Here is a 22860-nt window from a genome sequence, read left to right as displayed (position 1 = left end):
CGCTTTTTTAGGCGCACTTTGCACTTCGCACGTACGCAATGTCGCGAGGAGCGATTGGAGCCTTTAATTTTTCCAGATTTGATATGCATCGTTGGATCAAGATGAAGGTGGACCGGTCGGATGGGTGGGTCAAATGGTTTGTAGGGCCATCAAGCCGAATGGTTCGGTTGGGTTGGGCTTCGGTTCGGGCCTAACGGTGGGCCCGTTTCGGTTCAGACCTAACGGTCGGCCCAACGGGCCCATAACTCCAACGGTCAAAGAGTGTGATCAAATGGGTTGTGTCCCTTCCCCCAACGGTCATGTGCCAAGGGGGTGCGATCCACACCATAGATGGTTGATCTAACGATGACTGGGTTGGAGAGAGGTTTTACTCAAACCAACAGTCACCTCTAGAATCGATCAGGACCGTTCAATATCAATGGGTGCGATCTAACGGTCATATTTCAAAAATTCTGGAAAGGTGCCCTGTAGAGGTGTTTTTCACACTGAAAAGACACCAGGTTGTCTATAAAATGTGCAGAATTCAGTCATTTCATATAAAAAAAAACGAATTGGCAATTCTGACAGACTTTACACTCTCTTCTACACTCCTACAAAATCCCCAAGTATTTCTATATACTGTTTTTCTTTCGTTTACTGTTCTAGATACTGTTTTTCTGCAGAAACATTATCTAGAAATTTCTCTAAGGCTTGAAATTTCGGAAGGGCATTTCGGGTTTGATTCCGCTAGTGCTACGCGTCATCAAACATTAGTAGGGCTTCCCTACTAGGCTTCATTGTATCTTTGAGGCAATTCGCGGATCCCCTTTGCACACTACTAGTGGGGGCGAATCTTGTCTTAAGGAAAGTGATATCACACCTTGAAGCAACAAGTTTTTGTTTTTTATCAACAACAGTGCCCTCAAATTTACAACACAGCCGACCTGCAAAATGCCTTGTGCAATTGTCCCTGGGGAATCCCTTATTATTATTATGATTTGGATACTAAACATTGAGCACCAGTCATGAAGCTATGGGCTCAACTCTAATAGAGACTAAAGGGCGTGTTATGCAAGGCTTCTCATTCTCTCCCAAAATGCCTGGGGAAAAACTATAGTTGTTATTTTTAGATCTTCTACATTCCATCTGTTTGACTACATCTTGATTTCTATGTGCTTTCGGAGGTAAAGCTGGGTTGAGCTTTCCCTGCCTCCATCACCAAACCATATATGTTCATGAATATTTTAGGCCATCGCAAACCTGGAATATTGCCCTTGGCCTCTCATGAGATGATTGTAGACCGTTGATCAAGCGTAATGAAAAAGACTTTCTCTAAGATGTTTTCAAGATGCTGATTTTTTGCATCACCAAGGCAGTGTTTGGCAACCGTGAAAAGTAATTCCATGGAATAATTATGGGCCCCTCGCTCTTTATATTCCGATAGTTCCACTACTGCATGCAAATTTTGATTTTCAGACACTTTGCAACATACAACATTCGAACTTTACGGACCCCACAACTACAAAAAGCAGAAACACCACAACAGAGAAAAAAAAACAGAAACATAACCCTAAATCCCAAGTCCTAACCCATCTGCAACCTTGGGCACCCAGCACAATCACTTATCCTCAACCGTCGAATCCAAACAGAGTCCTCCCTTGCCTCTTGAGTGCGCACACGACATCCATGGCGGAGACCGTCTTCCTCCTTGCGTGCTCTGTATAGCTAACGGCGTCTCTTATGACATTCTTCAAGAGGATCTTCAAAACCCCCATCTTCTCTTCATAGATCATAACCCTAAATCCCAAGTCCTAACCCATCTGCAACCTTGGGCACCCAGCACAATTACTTATCCTCAACCGTCGCCAACTCCCATCCGACACCCTAACTCCCATCCGAGAGCCACCATAAATCTCCAGAACCCAAACCCAAAAAAAACCCAAAATCAAGAGGAAGAAAAAATGTCGATGTCAAAAAGCTCGAAAATGCTCCAATACATCAACTACAGAATGAGAGTCACGATCCAAGACGGTCGCCAACTCATAGGAAAATTCATGGCCTTCGATCGCCACATGAACCTCGTCCTAGGCGATTGCGAAGAATTTCGCCGCCTCCCACCTGCCAAAGGCAAAAAAAACGAAGAACGTGAAGAACGCCGAACCCTAGGGTTAGTCCTCCTCCGTGGCGAAGAGGTAATCTCCATGACTGTCGAAGGCCCTCCGCCTCCTGAAGAATCTCGCGCCAAAGCTGCCGGAGCAGCCGCAATCTCCGGCCCTGGCCTCGGCCGTGCCGCAGGCCGTGGTATCCCTACTGCTCCACTTGTTCAAGCTCAGCCTGGCCTTGCGGGCCCGGTCCGAGGCGTTGGTGGGCCGTCCCCTGGTATGATGCAGCCTCAATTGGCTCGTCCTCAGTTGTCCGCGCCGCCTATGACTTATCCTCCGGCTCCGGTTGTTCGTCCGCCTCCGCCCGGGCATATGCCCGGATTTCCTGGGCAGATTCCGCCTGGTATGGGTCGGGGCATGCCGCCTCCGCCAATGGGTATGCAATTTGCGGTGAGGCCTGGTGGGGGCCCGCCGGCTTTCCCTGGGCCACCGCCGCAGTATGGGCAGCGGCCTATGGGTCCGCCTCCTCAGATGATGAGGGGCCCGCCGCCACCGCCTAGGCCGGGTATGGTGGCTCCGCCTCCGCCTAGGCCGGGTATGCCTCCTCCGCCGGGTGGGTCTGTTCCTGTTTATGGGCCGCCTCGCCCTGGTATGCCACCACCGCCAAATCCTCAGCAACAGCAGCAGAATCAGCAGTAGCGGACTAGGAGTGATCTGAATGATTTGGTATGTGTTTTGGTATAATATGCTATTGGGCATGAATTAATATCTTTTTCGTAAATGTTTTTTTTATCTTGTGGGTTTCTTTTTATCTAGGTTTGTAGTGATACTCTTTGAGAATGTGGATGGTAGGCTTTTTATGTTGTTAAATTTGGATTGGCTTGACTTTTTGAGGAAAACTTCATCATGACTAACTTTTTTCAATCCTTTTGGCCTTGGTTTCTTTAGAAAGATTGAGAAATAGAACCATCTGGTTTGATAAGTTCTCAATAGCTAATTAATGCTTATAGAAGTTTGTTTGGGTTGGTTATGCTTATGAGTTAATTAATACTTTGCTTGTGTTGCTTCTGCGTATGAGTCAATTAATAGCATTTTTTTATTTATTATAATGTTATGATCATAGGTTAGCACTTGGTTGCCTTGAGTTTCTATGTATTTTGATTTGTTACCATCATTTTTAGCTTGTAATTGATTGATTTATTTGTTTAAGTTATAATTGTTTCTGAATAATTCCAAAAGCCCACTAAAGTGACAAGGAATAAAAAAATTTTCCTTGATGTTATCTTCAGCCTTTATGTTTCAAAGCTAGGATGCATTTTGACCTTGAAAATGTAACAAGAAATTCACAGTTAAATACTGTTAGTTCAGAGTTCAAACACATTTCTAGATCATGTTTTTAGGTTGTGGTGTTGAAAAAGTTGTGCTAAAGTTAGCAATTTTCATACACTGGTCATCCATTTTGCAAATTTCCTGAATTTCAAATTTCCCAAAAAATTAGGACGTGTGGTCACACGTTAGCTATCATAAGTAGAAAGTGAATGCACAAACCTGAAGCTAGCGACAATTCAAAAACATAGAAAACATAGTAAATGAGATATTTTTTATTGTTCAAAAAGAAAAAAAGAAGTGAATAAGCTATTTTATGACCCGAAGCATCTAGGAATTGTAAGACCTAAAGAGGTATCGGCACCCTCAATAGAAGATTGGTTCAACTGTAGCCAGGACATGGCTTCAATTGAATCAGTTTATAGTCCTAGATAACCGGCGGTTGTAGATTTTATAGGATCACGGTTGTTGAAGTCTGTGTTCTCTAGAGTCAATCTAACAACAATTTTGTTTTTGTAAACTCATTTTTGAATCAGTTTTTGTATCTATATGAGGTTATAGGGACTCTTAAATAGCATATTTTCCATCGCATTCATTTTTGCATCTTTTGTGTGGTTATAGTTTCAAAGTCATACCTAGATTGATTACATGCATTTCATCTTTCTGAAGTTTAGATTGCATAATTCTTCAAATTTTGCACTTCTATGTTGTTTTTGCAAGTAAAAGTTAAGAAAAGAAAAACTGGTAGAGTTCATAGGGAAGTAAGTATGAAGTTTCTGGTGTATACTTCCTCCTCAATGCCCACTTGTTGCTAATGCATGCCTCTCTATGGTGTCCATCTACACTACCTAGTATTCTCAAGTTCCGAGTTCCGCAGTAGCTTGTGAAGCCTCTATGGCAATGTCAACTTCTCTCCAGACAATCCAAGGCAAGATCAAATCCTCAATCACCTTTTTCTGGATTTGCTTTCGTTGCATAGTAGAAGCATGGTTTTAGAAAAAAAGTTGGAGGGATCAACCTATCCGTAACTCTCATTGACGACCAATAATCTTGAAATTCAATTTCGAATTCTTCCCGACATTATTAAATTACCCTTAGTCCTTTATTTTGCATGTATTGTTGTCTGGTAATGTAGGCCATGTCTATCTGAATATCACCATCAATAAGACGCACCACTTTTATTATAGGCTAGGAAGTTTGACGGGCATATCTTATTCATTGATAGGACAACTCTACATACATTCATCCCCTCTGGCCTCTTAGCCTAATGGGTGGACTCGAAAGAAACGACACTCCCAATATATTCTTATGCATGCACAAGTCCTACAATGCCTCCATTTGAATGGTTCTGCCAAAAGCTATTTTAAAAGCAAGGAGGTCTTCGAGAAGGTGATCCACTTTCTCCTTTCCCGTTCACCTTGGTGGATGAGGTACTTAGTAGGCTGACTGTGAAAGCATCAAGAAGTGCGCGTCAATGGCTTTAGATTAGATAACTAAGAGATGCATCGAAGGAGCATACCTTCCATTTGCAAGATGCTGTTAGATGCCTTGAAGCCACTTTATTTGGCAAATTTGATGGTGGTGGAGATTAATGTAGAGGACTTGGGCATATTGATAACTTTGGTGTTTATTCCTAGGGGTTTGGGATGGGAGGGTGGGTCTTCCGTCATCACATTTGGGCTTCGCCTCAAAAAGGGCTTTGTAATCTAGTAGTGGATGGAAACATAGCTTTTGTGGTGGAAGAAGTTGTATCTATCTTTGGGTGGGCAGATTACCCTAATTAAGTTGGCTCTGTCTATGTCCTTTATGTCTATATTTTAGTGCTCAATTTATGTCATATCGAATTAAGAAAGTTCATAGGGAAATCTTGTGGAATGATAATGACGATTACAGGAAGTATCTTCTGATAAAGTAGGAGGAAGGGTGCAATTCGAAGGAAGGTGTGTTGGGGTTCAGAAGGTTGAAGGAGATGAGGCAAGTTCTTTTGGTCCAATGGAATTGGAAACGATGTGGAAGGTTTGTGAAAATAGGTAATTGGAGAGAAATGGGGGATTGGTTTTGACTTTTGACTTTTGAGGGGTGAGAATCCAAGGATCTGTCTATGAGTCTAGGATGGAGGCCTTGGAGGACCATTTGTGGGGCTCCTGAGTCCCCCCCCCCTCTCCCAACACCTTTTTTTGAGCGATAAGGGGCTAGTGAATTTTTAAGTTAAGCGTAACGCATAGGATAGTTGTAAGCATAGCTACAGAGTTGGGCTTCACAAATAACTCGACAAGGTAAATGTTAGGATAATACAGAAAGAGTTCCAAGAAACTTTCTAAGAAAACACTTCTTTTATTTACAACACATATCTACTACATTTATTTATTTTTCTGTATAAGACACAACAAAAAGCATAGAAGGATGTTAGGTGCTTGTGTTTGCGAGATTAGGATGTGAGTTTTATTTCTGCTACAATGTATTTTCCATTAGGCGCTGTTTCTTTCGACGTAAAAATGGACGTAGAATTTGTTTTATGCTGTAAAAATGAACGTAAAAAAAATTTACGTTGAAAGAAACGGAGTTTTAATGTTGAATTTCTCACGAGATTTTGAAACAATATATAAGAACTTGATGAATTATTCGTCAAATTCACATTTGATTCGGGAAATGAGGTGTAAATTTTTTTTATTTTTTTTTGGATTTTTAAGATTTTTTCCAATTATTTGGATAATGTTATATCTGTACTTGTGAGCGATAAAATTACTTTTTGGGAGGATCTATAGTGCAGCAATAACGCCATGAACTCGTCTTTTTGGTTGTTGTATATGATTTCCAATGACAAGAATGCCTTGGTTCTCGGAAATTAGAGAGGAGTGGAAGTTTATTGGTTTGGACCATCTTTCGATGATCCTTGAAGGATTCATAGTTGATGTGATCCAGCACACTTGATGAGCTGGTTTTATTTCATGTGAGACTTGATTAGCTTAGATTTTATTTCTATTTTTGCTACATTTTATTTAGGATTTATTACTATTTGTTGTACATATTTGTCTTAGATATTGTGGCTGTCCACATCACATAAGGCCCACTTTACTCCTTTTTTATCCCTAGCCCAGTCCATGGCCCACTCACTTATATTGTCTTGTATAGTTTTATTGCATATTGGACCATAGGGAGGCAGATTTAACAGACTTTGGTTCATCAAGCACATCAATGTAGGCAAGTAAACATCGTTGAATAGAGGACAATTGTGATGAATCCAATTGATTAAGAGGCTGGGGTGTATGAATTAGTCTGTGATTCTTAGCTTTTGAAAGCGTTATCATATGGTGAGTAGATGTGGTTTCTAAGGAAGGAACCGAAGTGGGGACTCTGGATGGAGAAAGTGGAGGGAGACAAACGGATATTTCACCTTCAAGGATGACATGGGAGTTTGGCAAGGCAGTCATTGTATTTGGCGAAAAGGATAGTGGTTGTTGAAGTGAAAATGGTGGATCAGAGTGGACTGGTAATGGTGGTTGTGAAGGTGACGTGGTTAATACTTCTAGTGATGATGGTGGGGAAGGTGATGTGGTTGTGGGTAGGATGGGAAGCTCTTTGGTGAGATTCAATGTTGGTGACTAGGAAAGATTGATTCATCGAAGACAACATACCGGGATATGTAGTCTCCCGGTTGGAGGATGTAAGCAGTGGAACCCTTTGTGCATGTCATTTTAGCCGACAAACACACATGGTATGCCAAGTACGAATTTGTGTGCATTGTAGTCTTTGAGATACAGATAACGAAAACATCCAAACGGACGGAGGAATGTGTAATCAGGGTGAGATCCATAGAGAGCTGAGTATGGGGAGCATTATGCGACACATGGGAGGGTTGTTGATTTATATGATATGTGGCAGTGGTGAAGGCTTCTACCCATAATTTTTTGGGGGTTTTACTATGAAAAAGAAGACCTGTCTCCATTATGTGTCTATGATTCTTTTCTAATATTCCGCTCTATTGTGGTGTATGGGGACATGAGCTATAATGTTTAATGCCACAATAATCAAGGTGAGAAATGAATTGATGAGACTTGTACTCTCCGCCCCCATCACTTTGAAATATTTTAATTGGTTTTCCAAAGAAATTCATCACCATCGACTGAAATTTCTTAAAGCAAGCAAAAGCCTCAGATTTGCTTTTCATCGGATAAAAGCATGTGAACTTACTACATTCATCAATAAAAATTTGATAAAATTGATAGCCATTTACAAAGCTAATTGGAGCAGGTCCCCATATGTCTGACTGAATCTATGATTTGTGGACACGGACACGAGTGTCTAACACGGCAAACTCCCCAAATTTAGAAATGGGGACACGGCTAAAACAGAAAGTACATATAATCATGATTTGTGGACACAAATTCGTGTGCCGAGTTTTGACACGGATACGAGGTATTTGACATGGAAACCCCTAAAAATCTAGAAATAGTGGCACACTCATACACGTACATGCATATAAAGTTAATGACACTTCCAGCTTTACACTTAAAAGTGTCTTAAAGAGTGCCGACGCGTGTGGAGACGGGTTTCGTGTCGGACACGACACATGTGTCAGCAATAAATTCAAAGTTAGGGGTGCAACTCGGGTCGGGTTGGGTCGGGTTGAGGCCAACCCGACCCAACCCGATTCCCAACTCGACTGGACCCAACCCGATTTGTAATTTTCTCAACCCGACCCAACCCGATTTCACCATTTGTTTGATTTCTCCATTTTATTTTTGTATTTCCATCTCAACCTAGTCATTAGATGTTCCCCAACAAGATGGTTAATTAGGACAACTTTCACCAAGTTTTTTATTTCTTTCTAGATTTGAGTTATATAATGACAAAACAAACATAGAAGTAAACTTTTTATACATATCGGAATTGGAAATCGGGTTTCGGGTCGGGTTGGGTTGCCCGACACCCCAACCCCACCCAACCCGATTTCCAATTCGGGTTGATTTTTCCCAACCCAACCCAACCCAACCCAAATTCGGGTTCAACCCGACCCAAGTTTCACCCCTATTCAAAGTGTTGGCCAAATCATAAGAGTGAATTCACATGAAAGGAATGGAGCATAAGTCTTCCTCATCTGCAAATGGTAAACGGCATCTATTTCCAAGTTGGCATCCCTCGCAGAGGCGCTCAACTTTTATCGTTCCTAGAAATTGGTAGATTGACACCCTTTATCAACAATTGAAGAACCTTCATCGAAGGGTGTCCCAGCCTTTGATGCCATACGTCTTCTAAGGGAAGAGTGGAAGAGGGTCTTATTGCAAGGTGTGCTTCACCATTATTTAAGAAGGAATAGAGACCACCACATTTATGTCCTTTTGCTAGAATCATTCCCGTTTTTCGATCCTTTATAACAAAGCCAAATTGTGAGAATTCAATTGTACAGTCATGATTATTGGATAACTGACTAACTGAGAGTAGATTCTTTTGTTTGTATAGCAAGAACAAGTAAGACATTCTTAAGAGAAAGATTTCCACATGTACTAGAAATCTTAGTAAAACCAATGTGGGTAATGGGTAAAGCATCCCCATTTCAAACGTACACACGACCCTTTTCCATTGTAGGGACTCAGAGAAGCTAAATTACCCGGATCATTGCTCATGTAAGAAGTTGCTCCAGTATTGAGGTCCCACTGAAAATCATCCGGATCTGTTATGGAAAGAGCCGCGAGAGAGGTGGGAATGTTGGTTGATTGATAAGCTTGATTAAACCTTTCCCAACAATCTATCGCTTTATTTTATCGTTTTCCGCATAGTTGGCAAACATCTTGATTGAACTTAGGATGTGGTGTTTTGGATTGCTGCTCGAAGCACCATAGTGGTTGTTGGAAGTATTGTTTGGATTCGATCGATGATTCTGATTCGAGCCGCGATGATTGTGATTTTGACCATTGGATCTATGATTGTTGGTGTTGCCAGAAGGCTTGTTGGAGTTCCTACTACTGAAATTTTGATGAGATTTCTTCTGACTTCCTCCTTGGCGAGCAACGAAGGCTGAGTCAGGCGTGTCACAAACAGATTTGTTTGCTTGAACTTGTATGTCCTGGCTGATGAGCGTTGGAACGAGTTCATCATATATTGGGTATGGGGGTTTTGCCAGGATAGAGGTGACAAGAGCTTCATAATCATGTCCAATTCCATGGAGCACTGAAAATACTTTGTCACTGTCGGGGATAGGCTTGCCAATGGTAGCTAGCTCATCTCCAATGGCTTTGAAATGCCCCAGGTAATCAAGAATAGTCGATGTACCTTGTTTGCAAGAAAGCAACTGATGCCGCAATTGAAATTCACGCACTTTTGTTTGATGCACGTAGGTATCTTCCAAGGACTTCCACACGGCGAATGAAGTCCGAGAGTTTCTGTCAATAGTTCCTCCGAGAGCGTGACATTGATCCAGCTTAAGACTATCTGATCAGTAGTCTCCCACGCATCGTAGGCCGGATTAGGAACCATTGAACCATCATTAATTTGGAGGAATTGAGGAGGCGGCATGATGTCCCCGTTAACATATCCAATGAGTTTTTGACCCTGGAGGATGGGAGGGAACTGGTTTTTTCACACTAGGTAATTTGTGGATGTTAACTTGATTGAAATCAAGTTGGCTATGGCAGTGAGAGAGATTGGGGGAGATGGAGCTTGAGTTGCACCGAGGGTGTTTGTGGTAGAAGTTTGCCTAGATGAGGTGGGTGAGGCTATGATCGCAAAGAGCAAGAGATCTCAATAGATCTATAGCTCTGATACCATAAAGACGTTTCAAGAAGTGGACTGATATTGTTCGTTCTGTTGCACACAGTTTTTCTCTCATATATAGATGGTTTACGTGTAGTTTACATGATAGCTATGAGTCTGTGACCATTCAAATGGTCCAATCAAAAGATTACATGATAGCTATGACAATTCAAATGGACCAATCAAAAGATAAGGAAAATGAACTGGTTTTTCCTAATAGCTAACATTCACGTGAGATTTAGGAGATGTTTATCAGCTTGGTGTTGTGGCATCTCCATCATAAAAGATAAGCTCCACTATTTTAGAGGATGGCTGTGATCTCCAAGATGAGGTGTCTCCTTTATCTAAGGAGCTAGATTTGGTTGGTGCTTTCCATACGAATGGTGAGACAGATCTTGCAGTTTATTAACTCTGTCATTATCAGGCTATCTGAATAAGGCAACGGAAAGCCCTAACAGCGCACTCCCTTGTCGATTTTGCCTCGCATGCTCATGGAAAAAAGGCTTTTTGCCTGACATATAGCAAACCTGACTAGAATGCCCGTGCTCATGAAGATGACTTTTTCTCGCCTTGGAAGGATAATCACAAAGAAATTCACCCCATCCTCTTTTTGAGCTCCATGCCCCGTCACATGCTTCTGTCCGGCGCTATGTCCGAAGAAAGAAACCAATGTGAGAACGAATTTGTTGAATTAGATTGATTTATCAAAGAAGAGACTTTCCATCCATTCATATGTGATCAACAAATCTCATGCCTTAGTAAGACAAATCAAATTGGCATAACAACAATATGGAAATTTCTAATAATACTATTAGATGGCCTTCTTTCTCAATATTGAATAGGCCTTATCTTAGAAAGCCTCAAAAAGCAATTTGCGATCTAGTAGTGGGTGGAGACATAGATTTTGTTGTGGAAAAAGTTATATCTATCTTTGGGTGTGCAGATTAACCTGATTAAATTGGCTCTGTCATGTCCATAATGTCTTTATTTTAGTGCTCAGTTTATCTGATATATCAAATTGAGAAAATTCAAAGGAAATTCTTATGTAATGATGATGAGGATTACAGGAAGTATCTTCTGATAAAGTAGGAGGAAGGATGTAAATCGAAGGAGGGTGTGCTTGGGTATAGAAGGTTGAAAGGCGCTTTTGGGCCAATGGAATTGGAGACGATGTGGAAATAGGTAATGATGGAGGGAGGGAGGGAGATGTTGGATTGGTTTTGAGGGGTGAGAATCCAAGGATGTGTCTATGAGTCTGGGGTGAAGGCCTTGGAGGACCATTTGTGGGACTAGTGAGTTTTGTCCTTTTTTTTTAATTATAAGGGGCTTGTGAATTTTTAAGTTAGGCATGACGTATAGGATAGTTAGAATAGTTACAGAGTTCGGCTTCAGAAATAAGTCTACAAGCTAAATGTTAGGAGAAAACAGAATGACTTCTAAGGAACTTTGTAAGAAAACACATTTTTTATTTATGACGCATGCATCTACATTTGCTTATTTTTCTGTACAAGACATAACAAAAAGCATAGAAGGATGTTAGGTGCTTAGAGACTTGATTAGCTTATATTTTATTTCTATTTTCGCTACATTTTTAGGCTTTATTACTATTTGTAGTTCATATTTATCTTAGATTTGGTGGCTGTCCACATCACATAGGGCCCACTTCACTCCCCTTTTATTTTCTGTTTTATCCCTAGCCAACTCCATGGCGCACTCACTTATATGGTCTTTTATTCCATATGGGACCATTTGGGCTGGCGGGCGGGCGGTTTGGTGGGTGGGGTGGGGGTGGCGGGCTACTACTTAACCACTTAAGTGCCCCTAAAGCCCACCACTTATTCACGTAAATAGTCTTAAACTGACTTAATTTTTGTTTATTGGAGTCTTAGTGGCCCCCCTGCTTAAATTCCCAAACAATTATAAATACCCCAAATCCCCTAACCCTAAGGGCGTCACATGATTTGAAGAAAAGACTCCCCCAAGGCAACCACAAGGTATGCCCCTTCTCCCTCTCTCTTGGTTCCCCGCCTTTGGACATCCTCAAGGCAACTGCAAGTTACCTCCCCACGCCTCTCTGTCGATTACCCGCCTTCTCCTCCTTCCTTCTGTATTCCTCCCTTTCTCTTCCTTCTCTTCACCCTTCCTTCTCTCCTTTCTTTTGTCTTCACTTCTGTCTCCCCGTATTTCTTTATTCCCTTTTGCAGTTTGTCCCCCCTCCTTGTTGTTGGCCAACACTCCCCCAAGGCTGCAGACGTCAGCCTTTTTTTCCTCCCAATCCTTATCTCCTACTCTCCCTTCACCTTATTCCCTGCACTTACCTTTCCACGGCCAACCAGCTAATTGCTGGACTGCAGCTCAACCCCCCCCTTCCTCCTTTTTTATCCCTTTCTCTCCTCTCTTCTCTGACAGTTTCTGCTGTTATTGGAGCAACTGTCATTCTTTTCTCCTGCTGTAATACTGCTGTTACAACAGCCGTCTCCCCACTTTCCTCCATTCTTCTCTACACCAAATCTGTTGTTTTACACATCGTTGCTGCCCGGACTTCCCTTTGCTGTTAGGACTGCAATTACAACGGTTTTAGCTTACCTTCTACTGCTTTGCTGCTGCCACTTGTTGTCCCCTACCTTTCCCAACCTTTCCTGTCCAGTTTCTCCATTCCTTGGTTGCTAGAATAACACATTGGCTGACCATGGCTGCCACTATAGCTCTATCAGCTCTTGGAAGCTCCTAGGCTATGTGGTACGAGACCCAAGCCTACACGCGACCAAGGTAAGCCTTTCCTCATATTCCCGATTACATCATAGATCCTTTTGCTACCTTTTTTGAACCACACAATTATAGTCACAACCCTTGGAGAACCCAGGCCCAGCAGGGGTAGGGGGATTCCTAAGGAATGATAAGGGAGAGGTTATTTGGGCTTTTGCGGGTCCTTTGGGAGTAGCGGATGCAACAGAATCTGAGGTCAGAGCAGTTTACCAAGGATTGAACCTTTTAGCTAGAAGGGGATTTAGTAAAGTAGTGGTGGAAGGGGATTCACTGAATGTGATCCGATGATTCAATGGGGTTAAAAAGCATCCTTGGAGATTTGACAGATTTTTTTACGAGATGTTTGACTGTGTGAGAGATTCCATGGTTGTTTTTCAGCATGTGCAACGGTCTGCCAATGCAGTGGCTGATAGTCTTGCTAGGCTTGGAGTTTTTTTTTTTTTTTTTGATTGGCAAGCTGGGGTTAAGGCAGACCCTGACCAGCGTATATTAGAAAGAAGGCAACAAAATTACACACGGAAATAGCAAGTGCCAATCGCATCTTGCTGAACAAGGGAAATAAGGTCGGGGGGCATAGCTCTAGAGTCTATATCCAACCCCTTACAAATACAATCATATTTAGACAGAAAATCAGCCGGTTGATTAGCTTCCCTCCACGAGTGAGATACCTACCAGGCTTCAAAACTATCCAGGGACTCATGAAGTTTGTTTAGCAAGGGAATAGCTCGCCAAGGGCAGTCGTAATCTCCATTTATCACCTTAACTGCAACCAGGGAATCCGATTCAATCCATATGTTCAAGCAATTTTTCTTTTTCCTCAGATTCAGCCCCTGCATAATAGCCTCCATCTCTAAGATGTGAATTTGTTTTAGCTTCAACAGATTCAGAAAATAGGCCAATCGGGTCTCCACTGCTATCCCGGATAATTCCCCCGATTCCAGCACCTCCCTCAGCTACCGAAGCATCAGAGTTTAGCTTGAATATATTCCTCTCCGGTTTCACCCAATAGCATTCTTTAGGAGAATGATTAGAGCTAAATAGGGGGCACCTTGAACTGCTCGCAAAGCTCCAATTTCGGTTATAATGCTCATCAGGCAGCTTCAGATACAGAAATCTGTTTCTGATACAACCAAGCACTCTTCTAAGAATGATCTGTTTATGAGACGGTGGTTCCCCATGAAGCCGAACATTGCGCTCCGCCAAATATGATAAATTGTAGAACCGTACTCTAATGGCAGTAGCACATTGGTCCCTTCCAGTAAATTGGGATCTGATCCATTCCTCTTCATCAGAAGTAGAATTTTTTGGCCTTCGTCTCTCACCAAATCGCTAGAGAATTGACCTCCATATCCAAGCCGAGAAGGCACATTGGAAAAAGAAGTGATTCACAGATTCTCTATCTGAATTGCATAGTAAACAATTGGTTTCTCTGGAGATACCAAGGAATAGTAATCTGTCCCTTTTTGCGAGCCTGTTCTGAATTGCCTGCCACACAGAAAACGAGTGCTTAGGAACATGCCCTCTGAACCATACAGAGGAAGCCCACGAGACCTTCAAACGATGATTTCTTATTTCACTCCATGCAGATTTGAGAGAAAATTTTCCATTTGATTCGGGGATCTACACAGGGTAACTTTTAGCATCGATCATAGCCGAGTCTATAAGATGATGTAGTTCTCCCATCTCAATCCTAGTTGCGCTTTCAGCCCAGATGCCATCCTCCATAAGCTGACTGATGGGGGTAGTAGTTGGGATCGATTTTATTAGTGTATCATCAAAAGTTCTTTGGTTTAGCACTCCCGATGGATGCCAAGGTTGGCCCCAGAAATCAATCCCTTCTCCATTACCAACGGAGTAGCATATGAGTTTCTTTGCCTCTTCCCTGATGTGGAACATGCCCCTAGCACCCCATGAAGGATGCTGAGGGATTTAATCGTCCAATTTTTTTTTCCTGACATATTTCCAGTGGAACCAATCTGCCCAAGGACTCCCTTTGCGATTCAGCACCCCCCAAAGAGATTTCATCTGAAGAGCTCTGCTTACCTCATGAATGCTACGAATTCCGATTCCCCCTTCTTCCTTCGGGGAACAGACCTGATCCCAATTAATCGAGTGATATGATCTAGTCAGAGAAGCACCTCCCCAAACAAAATTATGAAATTTTTTGTCAGTTTCATTCAAAATTCCAACTGGTAATCTGAATGCCGTAGACCAATAAATGCTAAACGAGTTTAAAACAGTCTTTACAAGCTCTACTCCCCCCGCCCTGGAAAGGAGTTTATTGGTCCAGGCGGAAATCCTCCCTCGGATTTTAGAGATCAGACCAGCACAATCAGCACTAGTAATTCTTTTAGAAGAGAGGGGGAGGCCCAGATACTACATAGCGAGGATTCCTTCATTCATTTGCAGAATTCTACTGATCTTCCCTTTAAGTCTCTGATTGCATCTAGCAAAGATGACCTCTGACTTTCTTATATTTGCTTCGAATCCAGTGCAATCCCTGAATCTGATTAAACACTCCATAATCTGCTTTGCATTGGCTTGCGTTGTATCTGCAAATAGCATGACATTGTCAGCATAAAACAGGTGGGATATGGAGAGATTACCCTTAGAAAATGGAGTAGTTAGGCGACCCATATGCACAGTTTCCTTCAGGATACATGAGAGGATTTCCATGATGCAGCCGAATAGCAGAGGAGACAAAGGGTCCCTCTGTTGGCTTGGAGTTTCCAAGGAATATTTGGCTTTATTGGCTTTATTGGACTCCCTTCCACCTTGAGTTGTACTAGTTTTTGTTTTGGTCTGATTTCTGTTTTTTCCATCGTTATATTAACCATCTTGGTCCTCTTTTGTTTATAATGAAATTTGGCTACCATTTTCAAATATATATATATAGGGAAAGGTGAGCGTACTCGGTCGGGTTAAAAACAGTGGGGGCCCACATTTTTTGGGTGATCAAAACCATTCATTTGAAAGGCCCTTACCTAGATAGGGTGTCCACAAAAAATCAGCCCCATAGGATCATCCTAACCCATCCAACAGTGGAGGGAAAAATGGGCAGATTTGTGGACAAACTGTGTTTGTCCATTTTTCCCCATTTTTCCCTCCACTGTTGGATGGGTTAGGATGATCCTATGGGGCTGATTTTTTGTGGACACCCTATCTAGGTAAGGGCCTTTCAAATGAATGGTTTTGATCACCCAAAAAATGTGGGCCCCCACTGTTTTTAACCCGACCGAGTAGATAAGCTTATCTCTCTCTCTCTCTCTCTTTCTCTCTCTCTCTCTCTCTCTATATATATATATATATATATATATATATATAGAGAGAGAGAGAGAGAGAGAGAGAGAGAGAGAGAGGAAAGTGAAGCTACACACTCATGTAGCTAACTTAGCTACACCGACGGCTTAAAATACAGTGGGCCCACATTGTTTGGGTGATCCAAACCATTCATTTGATAGGCCCTCACATTGATAGGGTGTGCCCAAAAAATCAGCTCCATCGGATCATCCCAACCCTTCAAACTGCGGAGGAAAAAATGGACAGATTTGTGAAGGTTTTTACACGTCCATTTTTGCCTCCACATATCGCAGGGCTGGGATGATCCTATGGAGCTGATTTTTTGGGCACAACCTATCTATGTGAGGGCCCCTCAAATGAATGGTTTGCATCACCCAAACAATTTGGGGCCCACTTTATTTTAAGCCGTCGGTGTAGCTAAGTTAGCTACATGAGTGTGTAGCTACACTTTTCTCATATATATATATATATATATATATATACAACCTTTTTTTCTTGGCCAGCCCGTCCACCTCCCCGTATCTTCACACCTTTGATTCCCCTACATTTATCCTAGCTTATTTGGGCCCTAGTTTGACAGTATACATTATTCCACTTTATGGACAGATTGGTGGACTCTTGTTACTGTTTATGGATCTAATTTCTCGATCCTTCTGTTTGCAAAACTACTAGGCTGAATTTTCCCATTAATGTAATATCTTGAAGGCTAGAAATTTTGGTTAAACATGATTGCTTTTGATTATCATTGATTGTTTATTCTATTAATTGAATGGTGGCGCTGTTTTTTTATTGAAGCTACAACTAATTTATGCTCCAAAAGTTCCCAATAAAGGGCTCCCGAACCCTAGGTTTGCATCGTGTCTTAGGTTGTTTTCCTTTTTGGAGGGTTTGCACATCCAAAGGTACGGTAAGGATTCCAAGTCTTGAGTAGTCCAAATGAAGCTCTTTCAGCAATCCTCAATGTTGAAGAGAAAATCTGCCAACTTCAGTAGCTAGATATGTTTGAGCGGGAACTAGTTGTGCAAATCAGTATGGAGGTACTGTTAATTGCTTCCAATGCCTTGGATTTGGGCAGATATCGTTAGTTTATTTAAACAAGAAGTTTATAAACTTAGTTGAAGAAGAGGAAAATGAAGTGATGCAGGATATCCAGTCTACGACAGTGAACTACATAGGACGAGCTTACATGGAGTGATCATGGTGAGGCATTAGTCACCCAAAGAAGTATGATTTCTTCTAGGATTGTAGAAGAAGACTGGCTACACATCTTCCACAACCGATGTGCTACAAACAAGAAGTGTGCAATTTGATAGTAATAGGGCAATTGTGAGAACATTGTAATGCAAATCATGGTCCAGCTAAAGATGGTGATACACCCTAGCTCGTATGAAATTATATGGTTCAAGGATGAAAATGAGGCAAAAGATTCCAAGCGCAGTCTAGTTTCATTTTCCATTAGTAAATTCTATAAGGAATTAAGGATGAGAGGTATGGTGCAATGTAGTTCATGTTGTCTTGGGGATGCAGCTGGTATTAGAAAGGTGACCTTGTCTTGTTGCTTCTTTGAGAGTGTGCGACTACAGCACCTTAGGTGGGCACTCTTATCCAAGCTAATGTGATACCCCCACACCTTATGGGGCTGGCTTCCTGTGGCATGCTGACATGCTGACATGCTTCAACCCCCCAGGCTTAGCAGGTTCTGGGCTGGAACCTTGGTGATGGTTGAAGAGTTGTGCAAAGATCTCCGTTCATTGCAGGCTAGAGTGCTAGCCTTTTGATCCATCTTCGGGTCTAGAAACACTAGGGCAAAGGTTGCCAGAGCGGGAATCGAAAGCGGGAAGCGAAACGGGAATCGAAGGCTCCCAGGGAAGAATCCTGCTCAAGTTTGCCAAAGCGGGAATCGAAGGCTCCAGGGAAGAATCCTGCTTCCTTGCACTAGGCTAGAGAGTTATGTAAAGCAAGCTCTATATTGTGCCATACTTCCGGTACCATCTGATCCTATTTGTATTGCTCGGTAATGATACTATCATCTCTTGTAGTATGACATATATTTCCAAAAGTGGGCTTCTATTTTCTAGGGGAACAGGCAGTGTTGGCAAATGGCCCCTTGGAGGAAAAAAGTAGGATATTGTGGACTATTTCATTCCTTGCTGTATGGGGGTGTTGTGGAAAGAGATGAATGCTAGAATATTTAAGGGGGGGTCGTGAAGAGCGTCTCTTACTGCATGTCGACCGCATGTTTGGAGTTCAAGAAACCATCTTTCGTGTTGGAGGGGGCACGAAAAACCATAGTTGTGTTTGATGGAGTTCTCAAAACCATCATTGAAATGTGTTGCACAGAGGTGTGCCCAATGAAAGTGTTGGTGTCCAATGCCAATTCAAAGGGACAATGGCATAAAACCAGTGATGCGGATGATAACTCCAGGAAAAGTGAGAAAGCAGTGATTTGCAGAATTTGGGTGCATTGTGGTACAAGAAGGGGAAAGAAGGTCAGGAAGGGTCAAGTTGTCTGAGTGTCAGGTGAGCACTCGTATCCAAACTACTGTGATGCCCTCATACCTCAAGGGGTTGGCTTCCCGTGACATGCTTCAACACCCTGGGTCAGGAAAAGTGAGAAAAGCAATGATTAGCAGAATTTGGGTGCATTGTGGTACGAGTAGGGCCAGGAAGGTTAGGAAGGGTCAAGTTGTCGGAGTGTCAGGTGGGCACTCCTATCCAAACTACTGGGGTGCCCTCATACCTCAAGGGGCTGGCTTCCCGTGACATGCTTCAACACCCTAGGTCAGGAGAAGTGAGAAAAGCAATGATTTGCAGAATTTGGGTGCATTGTGGTATAAGAAGGGCGAGGAAGGTCAGGAAGGGTCATGTTGTCGGAGTGTCAGGTGGGCACTCCTATCCAAACCACTGGGATGCCCTCATACCTCAAGGGGTTGGCTTCCCGTGACATGCTTCAACACCCTAGGCCCAGCAGGCTGTGGACGGGAACCTCGGTGGTGGCTGAAGAGTTGTACGAGGACCTAGCATGTGTGTGACTTGTGAGGCAGTTGGAAATCCCGTGTTGATTGGTTTTGTGCCCTGGATGTTTGGTGCTCATTGATCTAATGTAACTGGTGTTTTCTTCCGCTTTTTGAAGAAGCAACCTCTTTTATCAAATTTGAGGTTCAAGTCGAAATAGTACTCATTACTTTTGTTATACAACAGTCTTTTGTAAAAAACAGATTTACAAATGGTTTTGGGGGTCCTATTGATGATGGGCCCTTATAATTTTGAGGACCATGGGTGAAGATTGACATTTAATCCATGCTCTAATGGTGCATATGAGAATATTGAACGGTGGAAGGGCATACTAATATTTTTGTTGGAAGGAATTTACCTGTCAGATTCTAGCTTGGAGACTTAATGGGAATTATGGCAGTGGCGTTTACTTCTAATCTTGCAATCCTACCTTTTAGCAACAAGGGAGATAATTTATAGGGATTAATTTTATGAGGCAAGTCTTGATGTTTTACTCCATATTATATTTTGTGAAGTTCTACTGTCCTTTTCACAGTATAGAGAGTATGAAACAAAGATTATCTAGATGAGAAATAGTATTTTGACTGTCAAGAATTCAATACCTTTTCAGTGTGCTAATCTTTGCAAGTTCATTGTTATTCACTCAATAGAGTGGTTTCCTTGGCTGATATGTGGATGTCTTTTTTGTTGACCTCCAGAACATTTACCAATCTATGTTGAAGTTAAGAAAACCGTGTCTATACTCATTAAGTGAACTATTCTACTATTTCACAACATGAACGTTCTGGTCTTTTGGGTCCCTCTTAAGAGGAATAGTTTGTAGCTTCTCCTGTGACTTGTTTATTAAATTTACAGATCACAAAATGTGTATTAATTACACATAGCTGACACTCAATTTTATCTATCCATACATTGTTTAGAACTTAAACATAACCAAATGCTTGATTCAGATGATCAATTCAACCATTTTTTTCATGGGCAGGGTCAAATTTCATTCCATTTTTGCGATACCATGGGGTCTTCTATCTTTTGCTAGTTTCTTGTGTCATTGGCTTCTTGGGTTCATTTGAGTTTGCTTATAGGAGCTTCTTTGATGATTCCTGAGATTAGTGGAAGATTACTCTTTTCTCTATGATGCTACAAAAATCTACCGAGAAGATTCTCTATTTATTTTCTCTAGATTGCTGACTTTATATCAAAGTAGTGAATATTTATCAATTTAGAATCTAATGTTCCTCAGTTCCAGATTAGGAAGCTAAAGGACATGGAAGCATGGTTCATAGTTTTTGGCACTTTTTCAGGACTTTGATTGCTATAGATCTTAGTGCTTTTACGAACTGCATGTGGAACTTTTTACATGGTTGGCTAATGTACATTGGTGGTTGATTTAGTTTCTTTTTTTCTTGAGCATGCTTTTCTTGAACCATGTAAGATCTTTCTAATCATAGGATTTCTTTTTTCATTTTAGACTACAGTAATTGAACTTGGGGATTTGCTAGGCAATTTCGCCGAAAGCCATTTCGCGAGTCACTTTTGCAGCAGAGAACAGCCACACAGCCTCACTTTTTAGCAGATTTCAGATTTTATCTTTTTTCATTTAATTCATCTGAGGTGGCCATTCTCTCGTGCAAATGTGAACTGCAAAATGCTGTTTTGGGAGGTGTGGTTGTTTGAAGCTGATATTCCCCAGCCACTTGTTTTGGTATCTATCCATCCATCCCTTTAAGAAGGATCTTTTCCATTGACTCACACAAACGATACCAAAACAAGTGGCTGGCAATACCAATTGGAGCTATGATCCTGTGAATCATAAACTGCTCAGAATTTAACCTTTGTTACCATCAAATCATTGGCCATGCCCATTGATCCAACTTGTCCAATTGAAGGGCCATCACTTGGATGGGCAGTAGCCCGAAAAACACACTAATGGATTCTTAACTGTCTGTAGGCTCAAGAGTTCACCGATTGGTGCAACGTTTAGGCCAAAGGGTCATCCAATCGTAGGTCGTCCAATGACTGCCAATATATATCACATCAATTGCAGGTAGACATGGCTTATGCATCAAGTTTTGGTGGTTTAATTGTTATTATAGGAAACAAAAAATAGTTTATAGCACTAAAGATTTTGAATGAAATCAAGATTCTTCTCGTCGACTGGAAATCTACTATCAAATGTTTCGGTCTTTCTTGGGTACTCCATAGAACTATCAAGAACATCATGGTGCATTGGAGCGGTGGGCCATTTGGTGAAGCGGGTCAGGCGCAATGGAGGTTAGGACCCTTTGCATTGATTTGGTACATATGGAAAGAGAGGAACAATCCAATATTCAATGATCAAAAGAGATAATGGGCAAGAATATTGATAGATATCAAAATCAATATCAATTCTTGGGGAAGAAATGACATGTTTACTTCTAGTTATAGTATAGGAGAAATCCTTAGAAATTGGAGAACGATAATGGTTGAAAAGAAATGGAGTTTAAAGCTTTGCCAACGTGGTGCCCCACCCCTCTAATCAGATGGGTGAAACTCACTCTTGATGGAAGCTAAAAATACAATCCTAGGAGTGCGGGCATTGGAGGCATCGTCCGTCACTCTAGGAGATGAGTGCTCCTATTCTTTTAGAGTCCATTCGGAGTGTGTGACAGGGAGAAACAAGAGATTTTTTGTAGGGTTTAAGATGGTACAAAAAGTTTATGACTGTCCCCTTAATAATACAATGTGATTACGCAAATGTTATAGCATGGGCCAGCAACAAAGCAAGTGGACCATGGAAGTTAGTAGACATCATCTCAGAAACTAGAGATGTAGTTCTGAAAATTGGACCGGCCTTCGATCGTATGAAGAGATCAGCAAATGAACACGCTGATAGTTGCCAAACGGAGTCGAAAAGGAGGGTCTGGAGATTGTTAATTCTCAGGACTTGAGGATGTGAGGGAAGTGAATTAAAGGCTAGGAGGGTGGATGGTTTTTTTGTGTGGGTTTCTGTTTTGAGGGTCCTGCTGTAAGTACTGCATGGGACCTTATTGTCCCTATGGCTTTCTTGTTTCTGCTTTGTCACCTTTCAAAAAAAAAAAAGGAGTTGCAGTTACCTTCAAGCGATCCCTTTGTTCAGAAGATGAAGAAGAAGAGGAGGAGCAACAGAGATAGCATGCGACGCAGGAGTAGCATGGATCGGCCTGTGCCACTGGCATTGTCTACTTAGCACTTAGGTGCTAAGAGTTTTTGCACCTTAAGATCACACCATTCTTTTCTGAAGAAGTCTTAATGTTTATTTATGTACAAAAATACTGGTGTCGGTTGGGCCGGACTCAACCTCGGGTTCGGTAAAAAAAAAAAGAAGATATAGTTACTAGCTTTCAAATAGGCCTTATCGTCTCATTTACATATGGTTTTATTCATATTTTTAATGCGTATATTGTTTAGTTTTATTTGGGTTGCTAAGACGAGAAACCATACTTACTGTTTTAATGGGATTTGCTAAGCAATTTAACGGAAATCCATTTGGTGGCTGACTTTTGCACGATATAACAACCACACAGACCAATGCATCTTATCTTGGGGTACAACTTGGGTTGGGCTCAACCCGAACCCAATGGGTTCAACCCAATTTTGGCTCGGG

The 22860-nt window shown here is 41.8% G+C and overlaps 1 protein-coding gene across 2 annotated transcripts; it reads left to right on the top strand.

Annotated features, from left to right (window-relative positions):
- The first annotated feature begins 1451 nt into the window (after positions 1 to 1451).
- LOC143855497 (uncharacterized) lies at positions 1452 to 22540 on the top strand. 2 transcript variants are annotated; one of them, XM_077365631.1, is made up of 2 exons: positions 1452 to 2807; positions 21187 to 22540. In XM_077365631.1, the coding sequence occupies exon 1, from the start codon at positions 1941 to 1943 to the stop codon at positions 2778 to 2780; it is 840 nt and encodes a 279-aa protein (XP_077221746.1). In that variant the 5' UTR covers positions 1452 to 1940; the 3' UTR covers positions 2781 to 2807; positions 21187 to 22540. The 2 variants fall into 2 exon arrangements, with proteins under 2 accessions (XP_077221746.1, XP_077221741.1); XM_077365626.1 differs by lacking the exon at positions 21187 to 22540 and adding an exon at positions 20221 to 20633.
- Positions 22541 to 22860: the final 320 nt, after the last annotated feature.

The sequence above is a fragment of the Tasmannia lanceolata genome, unplaced genomic scaffold (assembly GCF_043159265.1).
Source record: "Tasmannia lanceolata isolate RefF3 unplaced genomic scaffold, GAP_Taslan_0.1 ptg000003l, whole genome shotgun sequence".
Lineage (NCBI taxonomy): Eukaryota > Viridiplantae > Streptophyta > Magnoliopsida > Canellales > Winteraceae > Tasmannia > Tasmannia lanceolata.
This window is presented reverse-complemented; position numbering and strand designations above follow the sequence as displayed.